Source organism: Erithacus rubecula (assembly GCF_903797595.1).
Source record: "Erithacus rubecula genome assembly, chromosome: 14".
In the NCBI taxonomy this organism is placed as follows: domain Eukaryota; kingdom Metazoa; phylum Chordata; class Aves; order Passeriformes; family Muscicapidae; genus Erithacus; species Erithacus rubecula.
Window position 1 is genome coordinate 11,842,199 of NC_136666.1, and position 27,974 is coordinate 11,870,172.

A 27,974-nucleotide genomic window follows, 5' to 3' on the forward strand; every position below is an offset into this window, starting at 1 on the left:
TGATGAATTGCAGCATTTGCAGTCAGGTGTCTTTCTGGGAACAAATCCCTCACAGTACACATTTCAGTTCTGACAGCTGTAAAACATAGCAGCCTTGGATTACCTGAAAATGGTAACATAGTGATTCATTATATAAAGGATTTAGGAGTAAGGGCTAATTACAATTTGGATTCAGGATTTGTTTGACTGTATTTCTGTATTCTTGAATTACATTATCAAAAGATTGTTTAAAAGAGCCTGTCTGCATCAGGTTGTAAGATTTTTTTTACATATATATATTTATATATTAACATATGCATACATACATTTTAGTTAAAACTTCAGTAAAGCTTTTAAGCACAAACCATCCTTATGGGATTTTGTTATTTTTATTTTTATTTCAAAGGTTCCACTAACCTAGTTTAGATATAGAAACTTGTGCTAGTATTTTACTGTTGATCATAAGTGTGAGCTTTGTTTCACTGTTTAAATATTCACAGGAAGTAGTGCAGAGAGGTACCAGCAAAAAAGCTTCTTTTATAGTACAGAATGTCATGTTCAGTGAACAAGTAATAAATAAACTAGCAAAAGCACAGTGAAGGTTTACTGATAGAGCTGTATTCACAAATTTTTATGCATGGATCTCTTAACGTCTTCATTGATTTTTGACTTGCTTATATCATAATTGATTTTCAAATGGCACTACTTGTTGAGTAAGAGGTTTTTTTTAAAAAAAAAATATTTGTCAAAGGAAACTGTTGCAGTTTGCTGTGAGTGCTCTTAAAATGCAAGTATTTCATGTAGGAAAAAATGGTTCATTCTGGACACTTGTTATTCAATGTGTAACATTGAAGGATTTAAGACCATTTAATTAACTTGACTCCATCCCAGTCATGTCTGCTGCTTTAGCTAGTTGTTGGTGATCTTTATATAAGTGCAATTATCACAAACCCAAGAAAAAGTGTAGGCAAACTGAATTAAATTATATAATGCATGAGTCAGGTAGGGCTTAGTTGAGCATTTTCATGGCTAGAAAATTAAGAATTTCATCATCAGGTCACAGTGATTTTAGCTGTAGTTTTGAACTAGTCATGCAGGCTTGCATGTATTTCTGAATCTGTGAGTGAAGGTTCTACTATCTGAGTATTATTTCCAGTGCCTGCTGGAGCTGTAACCTTCTTTTACCTGGTGTAACTGAGCATGCCAGTAATTCAATTATCAAGAGTATGTGGCATAGATTTTTAAAATTTTTGCATTGTTTCTTTTGAGCTGTCCATTGTGTGATTTGCTGCAGGCTGTCATTTTTGTCTGCCATCCAATGTATGTTGGCAGGAGGGTTGTGTACTAGGCTTTGTGTCTGGTCACAGAAAAAAATTCATGCATCTCAGCCAGACCATTTTGTTTTTCCTTTAGAATTAAAAGCATATGAAACAGATGCAGCTTAATAAGTATCTTTTTTTATAAATAACATTTAAATAACTTAAAACAATAAAGTTCAAATACAACTTAAAATAAAGTTTAATGCTGTAACAACAGAAAAAGCATGTATAAGAATGGAAAAACAATATTGAAAGCTGTATGCCCTAACAGGAATTACACAAAAGATAGGATATGTTACATAAAAAACCTTAATATGTCTGAATTTTTTGCTTCATTGTTATATAAAATGTTAATTTGTGAAAAGTGAGATGAAGTACATTATTTATTCCTATTTTTATTTTACATACACTATTTGAAACATCTTTTAGAGCAGCATTAGGTATTTGTTTCATTAATAGATAGGAACATTTTGTGTTAGAGTAAACTTAATTTTTCCAAACTAACTCTCTTATCTGAATACAACAATAAACATTTACAAGATTATATTTTTTTGATCATATAGTTTATGTATAAGATATCAGTTTCTTGGGGGAAGTATTTAAAATACTGCTCAGCCTCCACATTTTCTATTGACTTGATAATCTGACAACTCATTCCAGCAGCCTTAAAGTCTGACATATTTTACACAACATTATCATCTGCTTATTATTATTATAGCAGCCATATTTAAGAAGCAGATAGTTTTTTAAATAAAATATTATCAGATAATCAAGTAATGACTTATTCTTCAGGGTAAATTAATTTAAGAAACTACCCAGTTACAATGACTAAGATAATGATTGTACAACTCTTTAGAATTTTTTACAACTTTTAGTTAGTAAATCTGGTTTTGTGTATATTTTCAAATCTTTTTCATGTAGTCTCTTAAAAATAAACATAAATGCGCAAGTCCAGCTTGTTCAGTTTCTCAGTAGTATTCCAGCCTCTCTTGGTATCTTGTCAAACAGTCTTCTTAAAATTAAACTTCCTGCTGGAACTAGTTCTTTATAGATTATTTGTGATTAGGATATTGCCAGAGGAAGAAAGTGGGATGCTTTGTGTTCTTTCTTTGTTTTTTTACCTTTCATTGGGACCCCTTTGTGGTTTAGTGTAACAAACATCTCCTTTCCTTTGTGTGTCCATTTTGCAGAAGCGTACGTATTGTAATGGTTTTCTTCAATCAGTTCAATGAAGTTGCAGTCCTCGTTGCATACTTTCTGTTGAGAGTAAATAACAGAGTATGGTAAGGCAAGTACAAATGCCTTTTAAATTACTTAGATTAGGGAAGAAGTGAGAAGAATAGGTGTTATAGACCCTTCATATTAGGAATATTTTGAGAAATAAATTTGACCTCTGAAATCTGAGTATTAAATATTTTAGCTTTCTATATTTCCCCTCAGTATTCAACATTTTGAAGAAGTATATAAGACCTAATAATTGAATTTATTAAATGGACATAAAAGTCTAATATGGGACACATGAGGTAAGTCCAGAATACATTTTACTTAGTTAGGAATCTGTTTTATTAAAAAAAAAAAAAAAAAAAAAAAAAAAAGTTCTACATATCATAATACCTCTTGAGATTGTAGGGATGTACACATAAGAGAAGTTTGCATCCATACCTTTCCATAGAGCCGTCCTGACTTGTTCATTGCCAGAAAATATTCACTTTCCACTCCTTTGATTGCCACTATTCCGACTGCCACTGTTCGGATTTCTAGGATACCTGCAAAAGTACATGGTAAGGGCTGTAAAATGATTTGTTGTTCTCCGGTTAACGTAGCAGGTTTAGTTGAACTAATACTCTGCAATATTTCCATGTTTATTGAAAATCTGCCACAATCATTCTTGTAATACAGAAAAATTAAATGTATTCATGTGAAGAAAGGGCTGGACTATAAAAATTCCCTCTGCGTGATCATGTCTGCATAGAAGCACTTTAAAACTGTATAGTGGTAATTTTAAAGTATGTACTGAAATTGTGATGTTACTTAAGTAATTTCTCTATTTTCCAGAGATTCAGTGTAGATTAGAATTTACCAGGATCAGGATTTCATTTAGAATATGTAGTCAGCCATCAAGGTTCACAGAATTTGTGTGAAGCCTTTGTTTTGAAGTCTTGTGTAGCAGTATCATCCCCTTGAAAGAGTGTAAACCTTAGAACTTGTGAGTGATAGAAAACAGACCACAGTGTCTTAAATAAGATAAAGTATTTGCTTGACCTTTGTGTGCTTTTATGACTAATCGGAGCTGTAAAGATACATGTATTTGAAAATCATTAAAGGCTGCCCTGAGAGCTTATTTATTCAAAACCAGAAAACATTTAGTGTTGTTTTCTATAAACTGCTTTATATTCATCTCACTGATGCTTATCAGCAATACTTTCTATAATCACTGTGATAAATTTAAGTTGTCTGCAACATAGAAAATATTATTTTGTTAATATTAAAAAAAAAAAAAAGTGACGGCAGGGGGATTATGCAAGTTATTAAGGAACACCAGGTTGTTTTCAAGCTTAAATATTATTAATGTCATCTTCAACGATAGTTTAGAGTTATACATCTGAGTTTGAGCTATTTCTTTCAATATTGAGTCACTGACAGAACTCTGCCATAGAAACTGCACTGTGACTCCTTCTCCAAAATGGGATCTTTCAGAGGCAGCCAACTCGAGGCATATTGCAAGAGCTAAGCTTGGGGGAGACAAGTGAGGGAGGTGAGAGAGAGGCATGTGTTAGATTATCACCTGAATTTCCTCTTTAATAAAATATTTCCTTTTTTTCCCTTTCAAGTTGGCACTGAGTTTTCACAGCCCCAGAATAAGAGTTTTTCATTAATTAGTTTTTAAGAAAGGCATTAAATATCTTCAGTATTTCTCCTTCCCTATACATTTTTCTATCCTCTTATCCTTTGCTTTCCTTTGTGTTCTGTTTCGCTTTTCTCCTTTATATTACTGATGTACAGTCCTAGAACAAAAGGGTATTTTTTTCTTCCTATTTTCCTTAGCAGATCAGTTCCCTCTTCTCATGGTGTGTGCACTGCTGGGCATTCAGCTCAGAGCATTTATACTTGTCTACTTCCCTATAATGCTAAGCCAGCTTTTTTTCAGTAAAGCTTTTAGAATTCTTTGACAAGTTCCACTCTGCTGCAGGCCTAGCAATAGTTCTAACAAAGGGCAATTTGTAACCGAAACTTACAAAAATTATATTAACTATAATTTAAATTTCACTTTAGAAAAACCACAGTGAGACTAAAAAACAGATGAACATCTGCATTTAGCCTAACAAAGAACATAACAGTGGAAGGGATCTCTGGGTCATCAAGTCCAGTGCTCTGCTCGCCTGGGAATTGCATCAGATAATTCTCTTTTCATAAACTTTGCCAATACTAAATTGGAGTTGTTATTTCTTTGCCCCCAGTGTTTCTGCCGAAGGCTGTTCCAGAGTTTGATTTATTTTAATGGCTAGAGACTTCGTAGTAATTTGCAATCTGCATTTCTTCAGTGACAGCTTATATCCATTTGTTCTTTTGCCTCTGCTGGCAATTAACTTAAGAGGGGAGTTTTAAAAGAAAAAAATCTATGTTTAAGTTTTCTATTTATACAGAATTTTAAAAAATGAAAGATTTAAAATTTCTTTTTAAAACAAGTCATGCTAATAGGAATTGAGATTTCCTTGAGTAAGCTGATGTTGGCTGAAGTTACAGTAGTAAGAAATCCTACTGCTTTAAAAAAGGAAATGCCAAAAGGTTTTGTCCAAAGCAATATTGTTATTGTTACAATTTTTATATTATTCTTTTAATTTTTTATTTTTTTACCTGAAGTAGATTGTGACTGACTTGTTAGAGTTACTTTATTTTGGTTTGGGGTACTTTGTTTTTCTACTTTCAATGTCCTTCCTTGTCTGAAATGAGAAACTCTATTCTTATGTACTTCCTAAGTAAAAGTTTTTAATCCTTTCAATATCTATTCATGAAAAGAAAAACGTCACCAAGCTAGGATGGGAAAGAGAAAATTCTTATACATAAATTGTTTCATTGAAATACTGTTTTCATACTCATAACCAAAATTACTTTTAAGGCATTCTTAAATTAATAAGATACTGATGAGGAAAAATTCAGAAGGACAAGCTTCCACAAGGTCTTAAATATCCCCAATTTCAAAATTCAAATGCAAACTCTGCTCTTCAGTTGTTTTATCTAAAGCATCCCCAGAAAATTTCGGAAGAGGTTTAAGAGAAGACTTGAATATACCACAAAGTAACCAGGAAAGAAATCAGATTATAGCCAGGAACAGAAAAAAACCAAAACAACAAACCTTAGAGATGGGCATCCAAAATTGAAAACAACTGTACTTTCTATAAAATCATCATGAAATTCCAAACAATTTTATATGGTTGTATGGTCAGTGTATCAAATGTAGCTTAAAATTCCTGTAGTGGATGAAGTTTCCTACAGAGCTGAAATTCCTCTGGTGTATGTAAAAGGCACTTAGCAGAGATGGGCTATAGTCTGTCTTTGGAAAAGGTGCCTATGCATGGTGGCAGCATTCTTTGGAGCCACTTGGTGCCAATTAAATAACACACAGTTGATATCCCATTATAAAAAAAATTAAAAAGTAAAAAGAAAAGAAACAAAACAAGCCTTTAGGCCGGCACAACAGTTTCAGTGGGTGAAATATCAGGTTTTAGAGAAAATTTATGTCATAAATGAGGTGAGTTTCCTGGCATTCTGGTCTGGAATGACAGTTGCTCAGTACTTTACAAGCAGACACTTTTATGTCTAGACTTATTCCACAACTGTAGCCTGAACGACAGGACATTACCTCAGGCTGGAAATTTATGCAGAAAAATGGGCATTTAATTTTATCACTGATACAAAATTGAGCATTGTCACGTGAGATGATTCTTTCCTGGCAAGTAGTATTTGATAATTTTATCACCTGATATTTTGTGTTTTTTTCTGATTCAATTATTATCTTCAAATCAGCATTTTCATCCTCCTCTTTTTTGTTAGATTTCTTTTTGCTTTTAAAACACATTGGTGTTGTATTTGTTAAAACAAATCTTTGCTTTTATTGCTACATAATCTGTTTTCAATCTATATTAAAGTAATTTCTATCAGTATGCAGGCATAGTTGAATAGGCAGTTTCTTTTTGTTTGCCCATAATATCCTTAGATAATAATATCTTGTCTATAAAAAGTAGCAAGAGCCTTGTGATTTAGCCAGGGCATTTCTCTTTACTCGTTTGTCAGCTGAAAGAGCAGATGCAACTCTGGCTCTTGAAATCTGTAAGGAATCCAGAAATTGCTGCTCATGCCTGAAGATCCCACGGGCAGGGATGACCTGGCAGGGGGCTTTTGGAAGAGGAGGGGCAGCAGAACCACAGAGGGAGATCTCTTTTCACGTTCTAGGGAACTGCCCCAGTATGGCAGGATTGTTCAGGGAGATTCTGTGAAGCACACATTGTTCAGTCCCTCATCAGCTGGCTCTGTTTCCAGACATTTCATATGGTGCAGGTATCTCCTCATTGTGTATCACATGAGGTTTCTGGTCACTGCTCCTCAGTTTGCCAGTCACGGTGTCTGTAGACATTCATTTAAAGAGATATTTTGACATCTGTTACATTTTTCAGAAATCTGATAGCAATTTGATCCCAGTACTTTTCTGTTCTGCCAGGTACATGTGTTGTGAGAGCACTGTGATATGTACAGCACAAGAAGTGGCTCTCTATGCAGTGAAGTTTTAAAAAAGCAGTCTGTTGCTAATTTTTAGGGGTAGGGAGGCTGGCACTGATAGTTCAGCACTTGTGAGGAATGTGTTTGTGAAACACTCTTTCCTCAGCAGAATTGTCTTTAAAAATAAAGTATGTGAAATCTTAAATAGGGACAGAGGGGCAGAAAAGACTTGGATGGAAAATGAGTCAAAACAAAAAGTAACTTCTAAATTTCACTAACTTATGTTTCTCATTAATTGAATTTGGAGCACATATTTATGAATTCAAATGACCTTTGCAAGTGATTCAAGGCCAAGGAAAATATCTCTTTGCTTAAAAGACACTGTTTAATGATATATAATGTAAATTGTTCTTTTGTTCTGGCATTTAATAAGTTAATGTTTGTGCCTCTTAAAGCCAGAAAATACAATTCATGATGGTCAATCTTGGAAAACTTTCATGATGTTATTGCTTATTGGTACGTGTGTGCATTTGGTAAACCAGTATAGTAAATACCTTTGTTAGCTGGTGTACTACACTTAAATGTTTTTCCAGAAGAGTCTTATCAGTGAAATGAGTACTTTTATTGGATAGTTTTAAAATTATTTTTTTCCATTTTTTTAATATAGTAAATATTGTAAAGTATTTATGCAGTTTAAATGATTTTGAGTCTTAATTTTTTAAATGGATGCATCTTGAATTTCATTTTTAGGTAAAACAATTTGTGTGCTCATTCTCTCTCAAATATAAAAACTAACAGTGCAAAAATATTGCTGCAAATAAAGGTATTGATTTAAGATATTTTGTAATATGACTTAATTTTTACCTTTCCCTATTAATAAATCAAAATGGATGGAAAAGAGAATATGCATTTGTATTGAGTACTTTCCTTAGTAAGAGAATGAAGGAATGTCCTAGATGGTACCTCATGGAACTCCTGTTCAAAAGCTTTAAAGTAGATATAAGTGTACAGGTGTATGTTATAATGCCTTTCAAAGCAGGAGGTTTTTCCACCCCAGGAATATTCTGTCTGTGTATATGATTTTAATGAACAATTAATTAACAGAAAACAGGTTGGTACATACATTTACTATCACATTCTTCTATCTTCTCCTTGTGATACTCAGAATTCTGATTTATGTCATAAACATACATATATTGTTATTTACAGCATAGAATGCTAAAAAAAGTTCTTCAGGGGAGGGGCTTTTTGCCATATCTGTGTGTGCATTTGCTGAGCATGTGTAGACTCTCTGAGGCACTTTAAATATTAATATGGCTGTAAAAATTATCTGCTAAGAAATAATGGATCTGTCAAAGATTTTCAGGAGAGCAGTTGAAGCTACTGCTTCAGTGAGGTGCCAGACATTTGGATATCATGGAGAAATAGTCAAAGCACTCAAAACTCCTGGGTTTGTCCTGTGTAATTTCCAATCAGGAAAAATTGTAGTTGTCTGAGGAAATGTGATTAACCATGGAGAGGTATTCCTTGAGGACTGGATGCAGCACATTGCTCAGCATCCTTGAGCAGCAGAATTAGCTTACAAGATTTAGTCTGTGTATAGAACATTTGATTAAGCATAAGTAGCTGATGTTTAATTACCCTTTTGCAATTCATTGGGCACAAAAACAGGAGGCACACTGTATTAAAATCACCTAATTGCTGAAAGAAATCTATCAAAGTATTTTTGGTACTCCATTAGATTTTAATATAAAATTTTCTTTATCTGATATTGCATTATCCATAAATTTCTCCACGGTTTTCCAGTCATACACACTAATTGATACATGCATTGCTAGATGTAACAACTTTATGATAAACCATTGTCCATTGTATCATTGTTGTGATACTCAACAGCTGACAGATAAGTTGGTTAAGGAATATGAGCCATGTCAAGGTTTATAAAAGAAACTGCTAACTTGATAACTCTGTGAAAACAGTATAAAAAAAGCAAGGTAAGAACCAAACATAAGAGGGAAGATACAACAGGGAACTAAAATGATTGTTTAGAAATGCTGTTATTTTACTTACAAGATCTGTTCTTTGCATATGTACTTGCACTTGTGGGTGTTTACCTTTGTGACAAAAAAGGAAGGGGTAAGCCAAGTTCCACTCTTAAGTCTGCATTGTTCAAAGTATTTACAAAGTTTCTTATGCATCATCAAATCTGCCCTTCCAACCATGTACCGCTGGTACTACAATGTGAAGTGAAGAGTGTTGTTTGAATTTTCAGACTGATGTTCGGAAGTACACCTTCCTTTTTACTTTAAACTTTACCCATTTGTTCTGCAGTGGGAAATATTAAAAGCCATAATACCTACTTTTTGTAATTTTTCAAAATGAATAGGTGTAATGCAGTGCTCATCAGTTTACAATACTCTGTAAAGTTTACCTCCCCTAATTACTGTAGTGAGAATTTCACTGACCCTATTGCAACAAATAATTGCTAAAGAGAAATACCTTACAATTTTCAAGTATTTTTCCTTATTGTACAACCTGTTTTGCCTCAGTTTGTATTAACTCTGTTAATTTTGGTGAGTAGGAGATAGTTTTATAAATCAACTGCTTCAATCTTCATTGAAAATGGTAACATAGTAGGAATTGGTGTAGAATGTTCTGACTCTAAATTGCTGCCTTCTATGCATGTCTCTTTTGAACATTAGCTATTCAGAGAACTCTTATTTCCAGTATTTCTCTTGATTTCATCTTCAGAACCAAAAGGTGTGACATTTTTCATTCAAGTAAATTGCAAAGTTATGGAACTTTTCAATCTAGAGGTGTGACTTGTGAATAGCACTACATAGTAAGAACTGAATAACATGCTGCCCCAGGCAGTCCTTCTCTTGGGAATGTCTCATTAAACTTATTAGAAGCCTTTGCTTCACTGATCTCCACTGCTTTATATAAATATTTTCTTGATCAGCCTCTTAGACAGCATGTAGTCATTTCTCATTTTTGCAGGAAACTACATTTCCCTCCAATAAAAATTGCCCTGAAGCTAAACATATGGTTATAATGAAGAATAATATTATTTTTTAGAATTAATACTGTCATGTAAAATCCAAGTCTTAATCCTCAGTCTGAAAAAGTGCTCTCTTATTACAGCATTAATAATTTACTGATATGAAAAATGGAAAAAAAAGAGTAGAATGACTGTTTACAAAATGTAATTGTTTCCAAGCAGTAATAAAATTAATGATTTAATAGTTTAGAACTGAACTTGTACAACAAATGCTTTCCTTACAGCTCAGATGAAGGCTATTTCTAGTATTTAAATATTTTGTGCCAATTTTACTAGAATAAATTATGTTTTCAGACTCTGCAGACTTTCAGAATGTAGTCTAAAAATACCAAAAGTAAGTGTAAAATGTTGCTTATTAACCTTTTCGCAGTAAAGTAAGATATATCCAACTAGAGGTGCAAAACTTCCTAGTGTCTAGAGCTATTTTGATTACCTGAACTTGGAAAATTCCCCGTAAGACCACAGCCTTCTGTTTTTCAAATTCTTCCATAATGCAAAAGACTTTAAATAGATAACTTTGTCTTTTTAAAAAAGTTTTGTTACTATGCTAGTTTGTGTTTTCATCTGGTAATGAGCTGTGTTTGCTCCTTTCTCCTTTCCTCAATTATGATCACAGTTGACACAGAATTAGTCATGTCATTTCTATGGAAGATTTTTTTCTTCTGTTTTTCTGAGGAGAAAAGGAGTGCATGTTAACGTGCCTTTTCCACATACAAGTATTTCATTCTCTGAATTGTATTCTGAGGAACATTAAATCCAGGTGCATGTCCTGTATATCACCTGGATGAAACTGGCTGCAGGCAGTCACAGAATCAGCCTAAATATAACATGGCAAGGGGTGCTGGATTTTTTCAGCTCAATGGGACAAAATAAATCCAGCATAGAATCTGCTCTTGTTATATGAAATATTCCCTGAGTTCAAGACCTGCTGCTTTGTTCTGTGTATTGTCCTCTCTCCAGCTGTTCCTGTGGCAGCTTTTCTGGTTCCTGAAACAGGCTTGACAAGAGGAAGAGCAGGGCCATGTTCTGGGAACAAATGAATCTAAGAACTGCCTTCCTGTCTTCTTTGAGGGTAACTTAAAATTATACATCCTTGAAACAAATCACTAAAAGCAAATATTAAATGCCTTTAGATTGATGGTAATGACATTCTGCAATGTGTTATCAGTTAAAATATATAGTACAAAACGTTTCAATTATGAAAATGGTCCAGAAATAGCTAATAACCAAAATTATTTAAAACAAGTAAAATTCAGAAAATGGTTGCATAAGAAAGAATGTGATTGCAGCATTCCAGTGCTTGAGGATATCCTGAGGGGCCTATGGCATATAAGCAAATAGTTTTAAATGGTTTGAAATTTTAGACAGTAAAATTTGGTTTCAGTCATAAACACTGCAATCCCTATTGAAGAGAGACATCTCCCACTCTCAGCAGTTATGTAAAATGTAGGGCAAGCACTACCCAACTGAATAAATTTTAGTTCAATTTCTAGTTCATATCTGTTATTTTGTGCAGGAACAGCTGAAACTCAGTATCTAAATTTATCAATTACAGTGTCTAGAAGAACACGAGCAGGCACTACGTAATTACTTCCAAGGTACAAAATGCAAGAAGCTGATGAGAAAATCTTACTAACCCCTTGCTGCCTCTCAGAGTGGGAATTGATAGAAACCAGCTGGCTCACTCCTGCCTTCAAAACACTACTGGACATATATTTGAGAGGCCTCTCAAATTGTTCTGGTTTGCTGCTGACAAATAATTAAGATTTCGTTGAAGTTTCAAAATCTATATAAGACCAGCGACTAAATTATAAACTAATAGAATGAGAAAATTAAAACCCCCTCAAAATCAAAAGCAATCTAATAATCTAATTCAATTCTGATAAATAAATTAGGATTTTGTAGCAGATGTTTTTCCTGTCTCGCTCAGTGTATGGTCAAAATGTGTATCAGTATCCTCCCATTGTTTTTTCAAATAGCTTAGGTCATTCCTTGTCTTAATTTTTCCAAAAGTAATTAATTTTCTTCTAATGACACACTGTTTTTACCAATCTAAAATTTAAACCTGACTGGAAGCCTTACTTTAGGGAAATCAGTGGAAAGTTTGCCATTACACAAAGGCAGCACTTTGGAACCTCTCTGTTTACATGACCAGTATTTGTAAATGTGTCACTGTCAGACAGTTGTTATCTTTAGTTGTTATCTCAGTGTACAATTCTATAGCAAAACTGAGAACAACAGCAGCATCAGCAGAGAAAATTGTTCCTCTGCTACAGGACTAGTTGCCATTACCAGAGCAAATAAACTGTGGGAGCTGCAGGCAAACTTCTCCTTTGTTCTGTATTTGTTTGTGTGTTTTTCAATCTGCCTTTTAAAATTCAGCTCAATTGAGCAGTTGGAAAATCTGGACTTCTTTTCAGTTTTGACTGCAAATGCCAGGATGTAGAAATCAGGTGTTAACCATCTTGAATCCGGTGATATAAAGTATCCATGCACACTCTTACTTTTGTCCATGTGCATAATATCAGGAAGTCAGTGAGAAAATTATTTCAACTAGAATAATGTAAACATTTTCTATTTTTTAGAAATAGAAGCCTTTCTGTGCTTTGCTTTTTTTTGCATTAAATAGGAGTAGTGGTCTCGCTTTTCACTGGCAGTTGTACCCTGAAAGTAGAAACCAGAGCTCTAAAACTCGCTTTCCAGTGTGTTGTGATAAAATAGTATGATGTTGTATTATGAAAAGTAGTTATCAGTCATAGCTACTGTAAAAAAGGAATGGAATAAGTTATAAGTATTGAACAATGAGCATAGGATTAGCCAAATTATGTGATATTTCTTTATGTTTTAATTAACTTTAATACATTTTTCATATATTGTTGGTTGTGCGTAATCCCGTTTCCTATTGCTTTTTTCTAATTTTTATATCCATATGTGTGAATCAGAGCAGTTATATTTATTTTGATTAAATTATCAGTCTACATTAGCTAAAGATATATAGAGGGAACATAAAAAGGACAACTATGAAGTTAGAAAGCTGCCTTGTTTTCTTGCCCATTGTTCCTTTGCTTTATTACCAAGAACCTCCCAAAAAGTATTTTCTCAATTAACCAAAGGAAAGTATGTGAAATATAGTAGAAACCACTTCACTTTCTTTACCTTTACCTTACCTTTACCTTTCCATTTAACTATGGAAAGTTTCTTGTGGCCCTGAGCTGTCTAAGGAAGGCTTTGAGCTCTTGTGTACCTAATTTTCATTTTCTCGGCTCTTGAAGCCCATGGATACAGCTGTATCACTATACAGTGACTGTTTGTAATAAAGATATCTGTGACCAGTCTGTTAAAGGATTTAATAACTTAAATTCAGATCCATTCTGACATCCATATTGCTATATTGGTAGAATTCCAAATTTCCATCTCTGACAATAATCAACCAACCTGTTTGATAGACAACAGTGCAGTGCATTGGCATAAGTGTAAAGACATATTTTCTCTTGACCTTGAAACAAATGGCAGATTTCATACCACTCAAGCATTAGAGAACAGCTTCAGTCAGAGGCCTTTGAGAATGTTCCACTTTTCAATTTCTTCTGCTACAGTTTGTTCTTATATGTAGTGTTGTCATGAAATTTTGATGAGCTCCATAGAAGTACTACATAAGCAACCTGTAGCAGAATGTATGGACCTCTTTAAAATCTGGGAAACAGCTGTCTGTGAGTAGTAGATATTTGAAAACATGCATTTCAATAATGGATTTGAACAAGGACCTTGTTCAAGCAGAGAAGAATAAAATGTTCATTTTAAGGAAACAGAGTAAAATGAGATTTCCTCCATAGGTTTATAAAGTTAGACGACTCAAGTAATGGTTAGTGGGGTTTTAATGTAAGAATCTGGACTGATTAACAGATGCTGCATTTGCAAATAAAGGATTTGCAGTTCTTATATTTTTATTTTGTGGTGGATTTGCATTAAGCTTGCATAATTCTGTGATTGGCAGACTCAGTTCGACAATATTTTTTGAGTTCTGCATTGTATTTATGATAATTTCTACTCCTTATGGTACCATTCTCTTCTAGTGTTTGCAACATAAAAGAATAGTGACTCCATAACATTAAACATAGGAAGAATTTTTTGAACTGCCTTGAAGAGTGTACAGTTAAAAGAGAACAGGGCTTGACTGTGCCTGCAATGGTATGTTCTAAAATGTATGAAGAAAACCTGTTCTTAGTAAAGGATTTGCTATGCTTTTTGCTCTGACTGAAACAATTACAGCTATTCCAAGCACTTAAAGTGGTGAAGAAACCTTTTCTTTCTTTGCATAAAATATCTGTGATTTCAGCTGTATTGCAGCAAAGAGCTGGGGAAACACTACCCAACTTTACTGAGATGGTGATTGGTTTTTTCCACACAAAATGAAAAAAAGTAATTCTGCCGCTCTTAACTTCATCTTTTTGTGCCACTTTAATTCCCCCATGAGCATCAACATGTTCTTGATTCATATGTAAATATTCTATGGTAGGAAAAAATCTTACAAAAATCTTACAAAAAAAGATTATACTTCTACTATTGAAAATGTATTCACTATGAATAATGCTATCAGTTTTTAGTCAGTGAAATGTGAATCTTTGGTTTAAATATAGGTCAGAAAAACCTAGAATGAACTTCCAGTAATATCTTTCATATATAAATATAAATATGCACATATATTTGAAAAGTGATAGCTAACTATTTTTCATGTTGAGTATCCTAAATTGAGTACATTCTGATGTACTGTGGTGTTCAGACCATATCTTAAGTAGAATAAACAGCAATAGTATCATTACTCTTACATAGATATTGGTAAGACAGAGAAGTCATTCTGACTTGAAAGTCAGGAAGAGATTAATAGTGGAACAGGAATTTCATTTTTCTTTATGCCCAGTATTTATTACCAATGTTATGAAATGGTGTCTTAAAGTAAAAGCACATGGATTTGCAGAAACAATAGTTATTATTTGCTGCATTTTAAAATAAACTCCTCAGCCATGGATAGACATCAGTAACAAAACTTTTACTGATTTCAGTAGAGCCGGACTTTTACAAATGGCATGTATTTGTCTCTTTCCTAATATGGGTCTTTCAACTCTTGAGCAAACTTTTCCTAATGAATCACAGGGTTAGATAGCTTTTCCACTAGTCAGTAACTTAACTCCTCCACAGCTGTGCAATATTCTTTACTTTCAACAGCAGCTATTTAGACCATCAGTGATAGTTTTCTATAGTTCATCCCTAAGTCAGTACAAGTAGAAAAGTCATATTTTGACTTTTGGTTGGAAAAGAGCTAATGCTGTACTTCTTGGCAATTACTTTCTCATGTTGATTACATCTCTGTGTTGTTGAGAATTTATTTCAATCAAATACCACGCACACAGAGAGGGAATTGTTTTTTTTTCACATAGAAATCAATGTTAATGAAACAAATATGGCATGGTCTGACAGGGCTCAAATCTTACTTCTTTGTACAATACCACCTGTGATGTAGATTGCAGCACACATAATTACAAGAGATGATATAGAATTCTTAGGAATCCATTGACAGGTTAGTTTGGGGTACAGCTGCCAGATAGCTCTTAAGAGGCAAACACAGAAAGGAACCGTCTTGCTGTGATGGTTCTGGTGTCAGAGAGTAAACTCAGGAAACAAGCACTATAACAAACGATTCTCCCTGCTAAGCTTAATTCAGCTGAAAACACCCAGAACTGCATTGTTGAAGTATGAATAAGACAATACAATAAATTGCAATCCAAACTCTTCAATATTTCCAGTACTGTATACAGACAGAAATATTTTTTGTTTTGCTACATCACCTTAAAAGTGGTGTTCACCTATATTCTAATTGTGGAATATGGGTAGTCTATTGGGGAAATAATTTGTACAAAGCTAGTATTTTATTATATTTATTATTTTTATAATATTTATTCAATTTTCGTATAGATTAATCGGGCTACCCTAAAAAAGTTATATCCCATTCAGAAAACAGTGAATAGTGATGTGAAGAGGAAGAAAGGGAAAAAATGGCAATTGTGATTTTAATTGAGCCCTAGCAGGACAAAAATGTCTTTATCATATGTATGCAAGATTATCACTTACAAGTGACTAGGACAAAGTCAAAAAACATGGGTTCTGTAATTTTTGTCTCACACAGTTGCATAACAGTGGCAACTTGCACATTTTTGCGGATACTACTTAAAGTGATACAGAAATGTAAGCACCATATATATGCTGTGGGGTTTAGGCTTAAGTATTGCCCTTTTTAAAGGTAGCTTGGAGTGTCCTTTGAGTAGCTGTCAGCCTTTTTAGAGAGCTGTCTCTGGGTTATCTTCAGATCCTATGTGAAAAGGACAGTGTACAGATATCTACTTGTGTTTATGGAATATTTTGTTATCTAAGAAGAAAAAGACTTTTTGACAAACATAGAAGTGTATTCTATTTCAAATGTTGAACAGTTCTGAATGATTCTCCAGTAATTTCTCACTATAATTATAATAAATATGTGTTTTATTACTAGATAATTTCCTGATTAAATGATATAGCCATTGTTACTTATCAGTTTATCTTAAACAAACTGTCTGGATCAGAGTTAGGGTGTTGATCACTGAACTGAATTGGAGGGTTTGCCTTATATGTTATGAATAATCTGAAAATTCTGCTTTTGGAATAATGATAGTTTTATGGTTTTGGTATAGACTGGTTTTGCTGCTAGTGTTCCCTCTGGATGAAAGTGCCATTTCAGAAGTTTTCGTTAGAATGTGTCCTAGAATAATGTGACTTAATTAGAGGAATTCAAATTCAAAACATTGGATTACTTAGCTAAAAAATCCGCAGAAGATGATTTCTGCGAAATATGTGGTAATAGTTTCCTAGAAAGATGTGGTAATTTTTTCTTCTTTAGTTTGGTTGCATGATGATTCTCTTCAGTAACATAGGCTGAATTTCCCAAGTCACATAAGGGTGCAATCAGAAATGAAGGCATGCTAAGTAATTTTAGTTTGATATTTGGTAAAGGAGGCTGAGCGACAGTGTGCTAATAAAAACATTCTGATTTAAATTGGTGTATAATAATCTAAAAACTTGGTTTTATTAGCAATTGTGTTATTTTTATCGCTCAACTTAAAAGGTATTTAAAGGGATAAGTATAAGTGGCCCAGGACTCTTGCTATTTACTTTATAATTTGAGCAGACTTTCCTAAGACTACTCTCAAAATTGATGTAACATTTTATTTCCTTTGAACTAATAAATATTCACTACAAGTCCAACACAAATTCACCCAAATATGTGGTGTTGCACTGTTGTAAGGTAGGAGAACATGCCAGACTGTGTCTCACAGCCTCAAGAAAACTTTCCTGGTTGCTGAAGAGATGCTCAGAGAGAATGGCTCAGCTCTGTGAAACAGTGTCAGCACTGATGGGGTGGCAGGATGCAAAATAGAGCAAGAGGCTCAAAGCACCTGTGTATGTTATTACATACTCATGGGAGGAAGGAGGGCAGAGCTAGGCCCTTGTAGTTGGCCAGCAGTTAGGAGAGGAGGATTCCTTACTGGGAGGAGGCTCTCCATCTGTTTTCTGCTGGGGTTTTCTCCACAGTTCTTATGTTGGCCCTTACCTGGTATGGTAGGTAGTATTTTGTTTCCTAAGTGGATGAATTGTCTTTTTTGGATCATAATAGGAGCATAAAGAAGTTGCTTGCCCTGGAAATTAGATACCTTTTTATTTTGTTTTGGTTTTGGGTTTTAGTCTTTGCTGAAAATACTGAGCAGTATCTCCATGTTCAGTAAATAATGTAAGAAGTTTGGAACTTGGAAGAAGAGTGGAACTTACGTAAATAGGAAGAATGGCTTTTTGTCACCATTAGTTTGAAAGTACTTGTATACAATTTCACTTTTGATTAGTAGCAATGTTTGTAGGCAGAGTGCTGTGTGAGTTCTGTCACACTTGTGGTTCAGATGTGGTCAGAGATGTGCTTAGTACATAGCAGAGAATTCTTTTTGTACAATGTTCTAGTATGGTATTGCTAAGATGGTGCTGAACTGATGCAGGCACTACTGCTGTGTATGGAATTCAGTTGTGATGAATCTCACTCTGAGTCCAGATATTTGTCCCTGTCCTTATGTAAACATAGTATGGCAGTTTTTACTGTAGCATTGGGAAGAAACATGGCTGTGCTGACTTCAGGACTTCTCAGTTGCAGTTTCCCAAAAGCAAACTTAAATGGCTGCTGCTGAGGGAGACCTTGTGCTGGCCTTTCCTACAGCTCTTGTTGTAAAGCAGCTCTCTCAAGCAAGTTTCATTATTTGAATCACTCTGTGCTGGATTTATATAGCTAGTTCCCTAAATCCTTGTAAAGTGTCACCAATAAGCATTCAAAAACTACTTAGATTTCTGCGTATCATCTTGCACATTATGTGCAGTCCCCAAGCTGCCTGGGCTATTCCAAAGGATATAAATTAGCATGGTGGAGTTAAAGTTGCTTTGAAAGCTGGTGAAAGTTGCAGTTTCCTATTGTGTTAGTACTGGCTGCACTCTCCAGGATCCAGTTATCCTTTCTGGTTTACTTCAGAGTTTCTGTCAAGGAGTACAACTCTTGTTTTCACAAGAGATACACAAACACTGTTTGCTGCCTTCTTCCCTTGACCAGATCAGCATTTTCTCCCAAATCCATCTCCTTAGTGACTACCTAGAGTTCCTGGGCATTACCACTCTTAGAGATCATGTAGACCACTCAAAGGGCAAGTCTATCATCACCATATAATGCTGTGAATGTGTTATAGAAGAAGCCAGCAGCTCTTGAGTGAGCATTTCCATACACCTGGCATGTAAAACTCCACATCTGCCACTGCATTTCAGTTGTGCACACAAACAGCCACTGAACAGCATCAGTTCACCTGAGCAGCTCAGGGTCTGCAGCACAGATTCACATACAACCTCTTCCAAATCTGATGTTGGTTATGGCTATTTTTTCCCTCTAATATTTTTCACCTCTAGATAATATGGATGTTAATGTCAAAAGATTTCTGTGTTTAATAGTCACAAAGTTTTTTGATTTTTTTTTTTCTATAAACATTTGCTTTTGATTGAAATATCAAATCCCATGTAACATTTACAGGTCATAATAAAACATATAAAATTAGCACAGGTTACTAAGGAAAATTTGCTTCTTTTTAGCAGTTGGGGCTATTTTGTTGGGGCTATTTTTTCTTTGAAAAGATATGAAAATTTTTGAATATGTTATATTCTAGTTAGACAAATGTTAAAATTCCAAAGTATCAAAATATCCGAGGAAAAGTCTGATCACCTTCTTTTTATAGTCTATAGCACCTCCCAGTGTCTGTTGACACATTTAAAAGGAAGCAAGCTTACCAAAAATGGAAGTACGAATGCTAGGAACCACCCTAAAAAAATAAAATTCCCCAAGTTATGGGGGTATTCAAAAAGTATCATTATTGAAGAAATGGAGATGAGTGTTGTGTGTTGATTCCTGTTGAAGTCATTGTGGTTATTAATGCCATGGAATGGTCATGTTTGCTGTTTTCATTTATACTTTTGAGTTGATCTGTCTGTACTCTGACTGGGCTTAATTTTGAAAAACTGGATGCAGAAGGAAGATTTCAGTGTTTTGAACAGCGTATCTTTAATAACTTCATCCTGGTTTTGTTCTTTGTTTTAAAAGCAAAATAATAGAGCCTATTGATTTAATTGGTATTTTTATTGCTTCTTTGGTGTATTTTCATGAAATTGTGGGCCACATCTTGAATATGCACTTCTAACTTTTCAACGCCAATTGTTACAAAGACTTTTTTCCATTTGTGTAAATGATGTCATGTGTTATGAAAGTTTTAAAGTGTGACAATTCAGTGCTATGATTGTTGACCTCTATTATGTTACTGCCATAAAAATTTTCACTATTAACTTTTTTTTAATAATGTTTCTAAGTTGCATGCACCAGAAGGCTAACTTGATCCTTCTTTCATATCCAGAATTAAAAATAATGTCAAAGGTCAAACAAGACAATTGAAGTGCAGTTGCCAAATATAGTCATAGACAGTCAATTATGCAATGAAAGCAGTGTGCCACCCATGAAGAGTAACAACCTAGATTTGCATAGACTTAATCTCTTTTGATGAGAAGTGTGTTCCAAAATATCCTGCTAGTTGATAGGTCTTGTAGTGTGGAACAGTGTAATTGTATGGTTTAGGATGTCTTGGTCTTCCTAGGCTTTAAGGAAGATAGAGAGGAAAGCCAACTGTTCTGTATTCCAGGATCCTAGAAATCTGAAACAATCACTTTCAAACAGTACAGAAAGTTGGAAGCTGTGAAGGGGAATATCTGGGTTTAGGCTTTGTTTTACAAGACTGACTGTATAAGGAATTGAATTTGATACCAAATTCTATTTGCCTGTATGGAAATTGCTTCTTTAAGATTCTTTTGAGCTCTGTGTTTTTCTGTCTAGCTGCTGACTTCAGGACTTCTAGTTCATTTTCTATTAGTCAATTAATGTTCTATTATCAAATTATTTAATATTTGTAATATTAACACACAATTCTTTTGTGGTTTGGAAGTTTTTTCACTAATACTTTTTAAAGCTCTTTAAAGAGAGGTGAATAATTCTTTTTCATAGAGGCACAAAGAGTTTGAAGAATTTTCCCAAAGTCTGTAAGCAAATTGCTTAGAAGTTTGGATTAGCCTCAGGTCTCTTGAGTCTCAGGTCAGGGCCACTTCAGCACATTTTCTTCATGATGGAGCAATAATATACTTAATGATACAACACTGAATTTTTTGAAGATTCAGAAATTGTAAACAATGTGGGGGAGAAAGCTGTGGGGGAAAAGGAGCTGGAATTTATATATACTGTAACTACTTCTGCAATTGGCTGCTAAATTTGATTGATCATTCTATAAGAATGCATTATTTTTAATTTCTGATACATTTCAGTATTGAGAGATTAAGAAAAACTGCCGAGTCCCCGCTGAACTACGAGGGTGTATCAAGGTTGAAAGAATCAGGAAGTACAATGTGTATAAACTCAGATTTTTTTCACTGCTCAGACTGATGCTAGCTCAGTTTTGAAGCTCCCCCATGCAGGCATAGCCCTGCTGATGTATGTTAACTTGTGGAGCTGCTGCCTGGGCCTGAGCCCAGAGGTTTGAGTTTTCCCCCACAGAGCTTAAGCAATCATTTTTGTTCATGAGAGTGAGAAGAAAGTGAGTGTAACTGCTACTGTCTGGCTTCACACATATTTTTCAGCTGGCAAATGCCTTAGAATAGACAAGGTGATGAAGATTCAGGAGGTGAATTGAGAAGTTGTAAACAGTTTTAATTGTGTTTGTGGCACCCCTCTTATACCATGTTGATGTTGATATGTGAGACTGAAGAATCTTGCTGCAATTGTTCAGGGCTTCACACCCTGCTTTCTTCTCACCTTCCCAAAGGCTACACTCACTGAAAAAGTCAATAGAAGCTGTAAGACAGGTTCAACTCGGCTGTTTCTGTTATCTGCAGCTTTGCTAAAACCCATCTTTATCAGCAGTTGAGGGTGAAAACCTGAGATTTGTGTAAGGTGTAGGCTGAGGGATAGGAATAGATCTCTCTGCCAGCTGACACTTGAGGGTACCCCCAGTGCCACATCAAGGCCTCCAGAGGCAGCAGGAGAATCTGGTATATTAGGTTTGATTAATTACTGGGAGAGATTAATTGATTAATTGTGGGAGAGAATGTCATCCTTGCTGCTGTGGGCTAGGTTTTAAGAGAATATGCATACATTTCCATTTGAATTAGATCTTTCTCTTCTAATTGAAAAGACTAGCAGAGTACTAATGAGAAGCAAAGCTACTTTCATGTTAGTATGGGTTTGTCGTCTTCTGGCACCAAAGTGTTGGTTGAACCAGCAGCCTCTTGAAAAACCAAGAATGCTGCTGCAGAGACAGACTTTGTCTGTCTAGAATACACATAATCCTTAACTGAATCTAGTCCATTAATACCTGCCTTGAAATACCTGATTTTTCAGAAGCTGAATCTTCTTGGCTCTCTATGTAATATGTATTTAAGCAACAGAAGTAAAATTATACAGTAACACAGCATATATATGTTTGTTTTATGCTAAGAAGCATACATAAAATGCTAGTGGAAGTAATTCAGATTTCTAAACAAGTTGGAATATTTAACCACTAAGATGTGTATAAAGTATATTTTGTCTTCAGTTAGGGTTTATATTTGAGCAAAACTGAGTTGAAGTTCATTTAATATTGCTTAAAACTTGTTGGATTTTGGTCAAAATATAAGTAGTTTTCCAAGATAAAATGGTAATCAAGATTTCAGCCATTTTATGTCAAGATCTCACTAAACTACTTTTTCTATTTTTTTTTTTTTGTTGTTGTTGTTGGCTTTACTCACTGAAAAAAAGAGGAAATAGGCACTTTCTGGGTTTAGAGCGCACATGGAATATGATAGGATCAGACATCTTAGGATTCAGGTTCCGGGAAGGCTTTTCTAGTAACTAAGAGACCCTTTGAAGTCTTTAAAATGAGATTCCAAAGGCAACAGAGCATGGAAAGTCCTAAAGCATCATCCAGTCATAGTTAAAAATCCTCTTGGATAGAGTCAAAACAACCCCTGTTTTTTGCTGCCTTTTTTCTGAACAAAATTAAGTAAATCAGGCAAAATTCTAAAACACAAATTGAAATGAAGGAAGGAGTAAACAGTGATAAAGAGTCATTTTTCTTTTTATATCAAAGATTAAGAGCTAGCAAATTGCCTTGTTATCTCCAAGATTTGTTCAGTCTCACGTTTTATCATCATGAATTCAAAAAGTGTGTCTTGTGTGCCCACTTAGATTCTTTTCCTTGAACAAGATGCAGAACATTTTTCTTTTTTTTTTTTTTTTTTTTTTTTTTTTTTTTTTTTTTTTTTTTTTTTTTTGTTAAAAAGGTTCAGGATTTGGCAAGTTATGGTAAGGTTTTGTCAAAGAGAAATTTTTTTATGAATAATGACAGATTTTTCTGGGTGACCTAACCTCTTGGCTGCTGCCTAATTCTTGCTTTAGTTTTTCAGTGGGTGACTCTCAGTTCTCACTCTGCCATTAAGTTTTCAGATTGAAAGCAAAGCTGTCAGGTGCAAAGTGATTTCCCCTGCTTAGAGGAGATCACTGTCCTCTGATTTGATTAGTTCACTCTTGAGTTATCACCTTTATGTCCACCAGAAGGCTCTACTGCTTACTGAAATGTGCACAGAACCATATTCTTTGGGTACCTAACAAGGTCAGCACTGTTGTAAACAGGATTTGGCAATTTGCTTGCACTAGGACAGCACACACATATTTCTTTAACTAAGCAATTAAATTCTAATGTTTTTTGAAGCAATTGAGTGATAAATACAGATTATTTACAATTGGTGAGTGAGGATTTGGTTCAGCATTTTGTTATGTCATGAAATTTGAATCCACATACATTTAATATAGCGACTGTTAACTAAAAACCTGAGAAATTTTGAAACTTTCACTGTTTGTACTGTTACTTTCATAGTATGTGCGTGTATATATATTTTTATTTTGTAACTAGAGAAGTTTGAGATACAAAGACCCTAATTCCTCACCATCTTGGCATTCTTATAGTCCCAATTGTTAAGAGAACCTCTGTGAATTTTGGCACTTGACAAAGCTGTGATGAAATTATCTTTCTACAGACATTTCTCAATGTGAAGATTGTTCTTCACAATATTCATGCTTCACACTTCATGGGCTGAAAATAAGTAATTAATTTCATCTACAAACCTGTCAGGGCAGCTTCCTTTATGAAGTTAAGTTACTATAGGTAAAAATATGTATATTTTTCTTATTTTATTTTAGTAGCATGAGTTAGCGAATTCAAGAGGGAAAAGAATTTCTTTTATTTATTATGTTAGTGGAAAATTAGGATAAAATGAGAAGAAACCTCTTGGAGACACACTTTTCATGTCCATTGATTAGTTTGACTGCAGCAGTTCTGGCATTCCATCCTAAGAAACAGGTTTGATTTTCCTTTTACTAACTTTCTGAACTGGAAATGATGGAACAAGAATGTTTGAACACACACATAAATACATCCTTTTCATCAGTATGGTTTTAAAATTTTGCTTTTCAGAGAACCTGGATAAAAATAGCCTGTTTTAAATTTCTAATGGTTTTTTGTTGGGGTTTTTTTCCTTAGAGAAAGTGTATTAGTCCAGGTGGACATTATTTTTTCTGGGGTTTTTGTTTGTTTTGCTTTTTGCCCCCTCATGTAGTATTATTTTCTTTATGGTTATTGATTTTAGTAGAGAGCCATAAGGACATCTTCAGGAAGGCTGTTTACATCTTTTGGTGAACAAAGGGTGTGACAAGAAGTGTTCCTATAATAGTGCTACAGTACTAATTTCTTTAGTTTCTCAGAAAATCTAGATTATCAGTGTTTGTGTTTTTCTAGTCCTCTGTCTATATTTGCCTATTCTGCTTGTCCAACAAAAGTATTTGGGAGTTATTCCTTAAGATACATAAATAGATAAATTAGAGTGTTAGACTTAAGATGGTAGGAACTTTCTACATACTTCTGCCAATTTAAAGATGGTTCATCACAGTTCACATCAGTTACCAGATAACCATTACAAATGTTTTTTGTTTTTTTTTTTTCCTCATACTCATTGCATTTACCAGAAAAAGGATTGGGGTGGGGTTTTTTGGTTGTTTATTTTTTTTTTCCCTTCAATATAAATGTAAGGGTTTGGTGACTCAAGTTTGCCTTTCTGTAACTTGTGATAGTTACCATCACTAAATTATCATGAAGTGTCCAGACAGCTGCAAGAGACTGCATCACTGGCATAAGAGGATGTGGTGTTCTCTAATGGGCTCACTACAGAATGTTTAAAGGTGTCATTAATGTGCTTGAGCAAATGGGATCCTTCAGAGAACTGGGAGCCTCTGCTTGAATTTGAAAGAATGCTAAATTGCTAACAAAGTTTTACTTGAGCATCATGGAACTAAAAAAGCAACTCTATATAATTAATTACTCAGCTTTAGATGCTGTCATAATATGTTTGTAAGTAATAACAACAAAAAAAATTGGGTGCTGTGAATATTCACTTATGTGCATTAATTCAGAAAAATTCGTTTCAACAGTCAGTAACATTTTTTCACTTCAAAACTAGTCCTGTGGATCTCTATTGTAGCAATGCCCTCCTGGAACTCAAAGGGAGTCTTCTCGAATATGGACCAAATAATTTAGTTGGCTGCTGGCCATGTGTTGTCTTTCAGAGGAATATGGTTATTCACTATGTAATAGTGTAGGAAGAAAGGAGACATATGGAAACAAATTTTAAAAGAAACAGTAACATTAGTCAATGCAGTTTTAGCCACACAAGTTGCCAAGCACTTAATGTAATCATGAAGTAAAGAAATAAATGATGAAGCCCACGATGCCAAAGTGCTGCTCTGATAGAAAACAAGCACTCAGCTTCAGCTGAAGCCTCAAACACACTAACAGTTCTTGAAGTTTGATTTATGGATTTCTTTGGCTGCTGCTGTTATAAAAAGCACGCTATTATAATACAACAAATTAAAACTTTTTTTACACAGTATTCTTGGAAATGTATTTGTTCTTTTATTTGTTTCTAAACACTAGACCAGCATGTCCCTGGCCCCTTTTCATTATAATTTTGTTTTGAAATGTGCAGTATAATCCTGTATATTTTCCTGTTGCATCTTAGTAAAGTAATGTCTTTTCAAGGAGATGTCATGTTTCTCTAAATAAACAATACATTTGTAACAACACAAAAGACAACATGGCAAAAATAGTGACCGTAAAAATTGATGTCTTCAAATATAAATCAAAGAATATATGGGCATTTGTGTGGAAAATACATGTTAGTACAACAATTCTTTTTCCAGTTCAGAATTTGTATTTGATACAGAACTTCATAAAATATTGTATGTCCATTCTCTCTAGATGAGTCATGGTTTTGGAAGAAAGGGGGGAGAATAATTTTTCAGCATCATGATCATTGTAATAATGAACTGCAGAAACTATAATAGATTTTGTTCCTGGCTTGGCAAACTATCTAAAAGATTTTGCAAGAGAGTTTACATAATTCTTTCCATTGAACTTTCTAGTATTGCTGTGTTTTAGTTGTTAACTCAAACACACTAAACTTTTAGGTAGTTAGTGCACTATATAAATGTGGTTCAATATTTCAGGAATATTTTATGAGGAGAGTTGGTGGTTATACATTTTTGTACATACAAGCTTAGTTCACTTGTTAGAATAGGCTCTCTGTTTGATAATAGTTCCCAGCTGTAACTAATACATTAGCAGATCTACAATGTACTATTTAAAATGACGCATTTCAAAATCAATAGCAAATGTCCTGCTGTACGATTAATTGGAAAACTTGTTTTACACAATGGTCAGTACACGGTACAAAACTCTTTTGGAATTATGGTAAATCAAGGAATAGGAAAAAATGATATGTAAATTTCTAAAAACTTAGGAAAAGCAAAAATATTACTTACTGTAGTTGTTGTTTGCTTCTCTTGTCCCTTTCACTTTTCCTCGCTTATCAATCCTCATATACCACTGAGTTCGACAGAAAAGTCTTCTCACTCTTACATCCCCCCCTTCCATATAATCATAGCTTCTGGTGTGTCGCTCAGGGCTGGAACAGTTCACATTTGTAGCCATTTGCTCTGGAGTCATGTCATTGCAAGCTAAAGATATAGTGCCCATTAGAAAGATAATGTAAAAGTATGATCTGTAGAGCAAAATTGGCAGGATCCATGTCAGTATCCATTTGTGCATTATAGTGCAGTGTTCTGGGTGTTCATGAACAACATAATGAAAATTAAATCTCAAGTAGACTGTTGCTCTTAGGTCACCGACCTGCCTTCTGTCTTTACGAGTTACAGATTCATTTAAGTGAGATTGCTCCCTCTTCTAGAATTCTGATCGTTATTCCTTAATAGTTAATGGCGAAATAGAAGAGCTTCTTAAATATCTCTTCAGTCAGAATATCCTTTAAAGACACAAGTTATAAAAACCTTTGTTGTTGTGACCTTCTTTACTACTTGAATTTGCTGCTTGCACTGAAAGTAAAAGATCTGTGAGAAAAGGTGCATGTGTAAGTCGTTATACTCAATTGTTACAAATGTGCAAGGATACATTATGCTAATGAAAAGTACTACACAGAAATACATGACATGCTGAGCTCATTTTTAAAAATACACTAATGCATATATGATAGATATATCTCATACAACTTTTTACATAACCAGACATTTACACTGATTGTAAATAGTTCTCTTTTCAGTTTTAAGTCCTCTCAAAAATCTCCTTTTGATTCATTTCAACTCTCATGCATGATAAAATTCTCCTGGTTACTTCATACCTATATATTTACTAGTACCACAATCTATCATATAACTTTTCTCTAGTTCAGGTTTCAAAACAGACCCCCTTTACTTTTATTTCTACCCTTTTCAGATCATTAGTAGAAATAGTTTTCTCAATTCTTTTTATTAGCATCTAGCATATAGAAATAACGATAAGTTATTAGCTGTTAGAAACTATTGAATGACCATGTAAAGAATAGATAACTTACTTGTTCCTGTTGATAAGAGCTGGATACCCAAGTACTCCATTTCTGTTGTCTCCTTTTTGCAACATGAGACACTCTACTGTAGCTACAAACTTTCTCAGCTCAGAAAGACTCCACCAGAATTATAATTGTTTCCATAAATCAACAGGCTGGAGAGATGGTGTGTATGTGCTTATGCGTGCGCGTGCATGTGTGTGTTGAGCCTGTTCAGTCCTTTTCGATAAATACCTTTGCTGACCTCACTTGGAAGCAATTAGAATTTAACCAGTCAG

The 27,974-nt window shown here is 34.3% G+C and overlaps 1 protein-coding gene across 3 annotated transcripts; it reads right to left on the reverse strand.

Moving 5' to 3' along the window:
• FGF7 (fibroblast growth factor 7) lies at nt 1-27,974 on the reverse strand. 3 transcript variants are annotated; one of them, XM_079317857.1, is made up of 4 exons: nt 27,706-27,974; nt 26,621-26,815; nt 2,961-3,064; nt 1-2,555 (listed from the first exon to the last, which is right to left on the reverse strand). In XM_079317857.1, the coding sequence occupies exons 1-4, from the start codon at nt 27,743-27,745 to the stop codon at nt 2,361-2,363; spliced, it is 534 nt and encodes a 177-aa protein (XP_079173983.1). In that variant the 5' UTR covers nt 27,746-27,974; the 3' UTR covers nt 1-2,360. The 3 variants fall into 3 exon arrangements, with proteins under 3 accessions (XP_079173983.1, XP_079173982.1, XP_079173981.1); XM_079317856.1 differs by having other exon boundaries at nt 26,621-27,120; XM_079317855.1 differs by having other exon boundaries at nt 26,621-27,205.

What these genes read in the sequence shown, in the direction of transcription:
- FGF7 (XM_079317856.1), bottom strand. Translation starts at nt 26,906, where the DNA reads ATGCACAAATGGATACTGACATGGATCCTGCCAATTTTGCTCTACAGA. An exon ending in AGAAGCAAACAACAACTACA is followed by an intron (nt 3,065 to 26,620) that starts GTAAGTAATATT and finishes GTACTTTTGCAG; the next exon opens with GTATCCTAGAAATCCGAACA. An exon ending in CAGGACGGCTCTATGGAAAG is followed by an intron (nt 2,556 to 2,960) that starts GTATGGATGCAA and finishes TACTCTCAACAG; the next exon opens with AAAGTATGCAACGAGGACTG.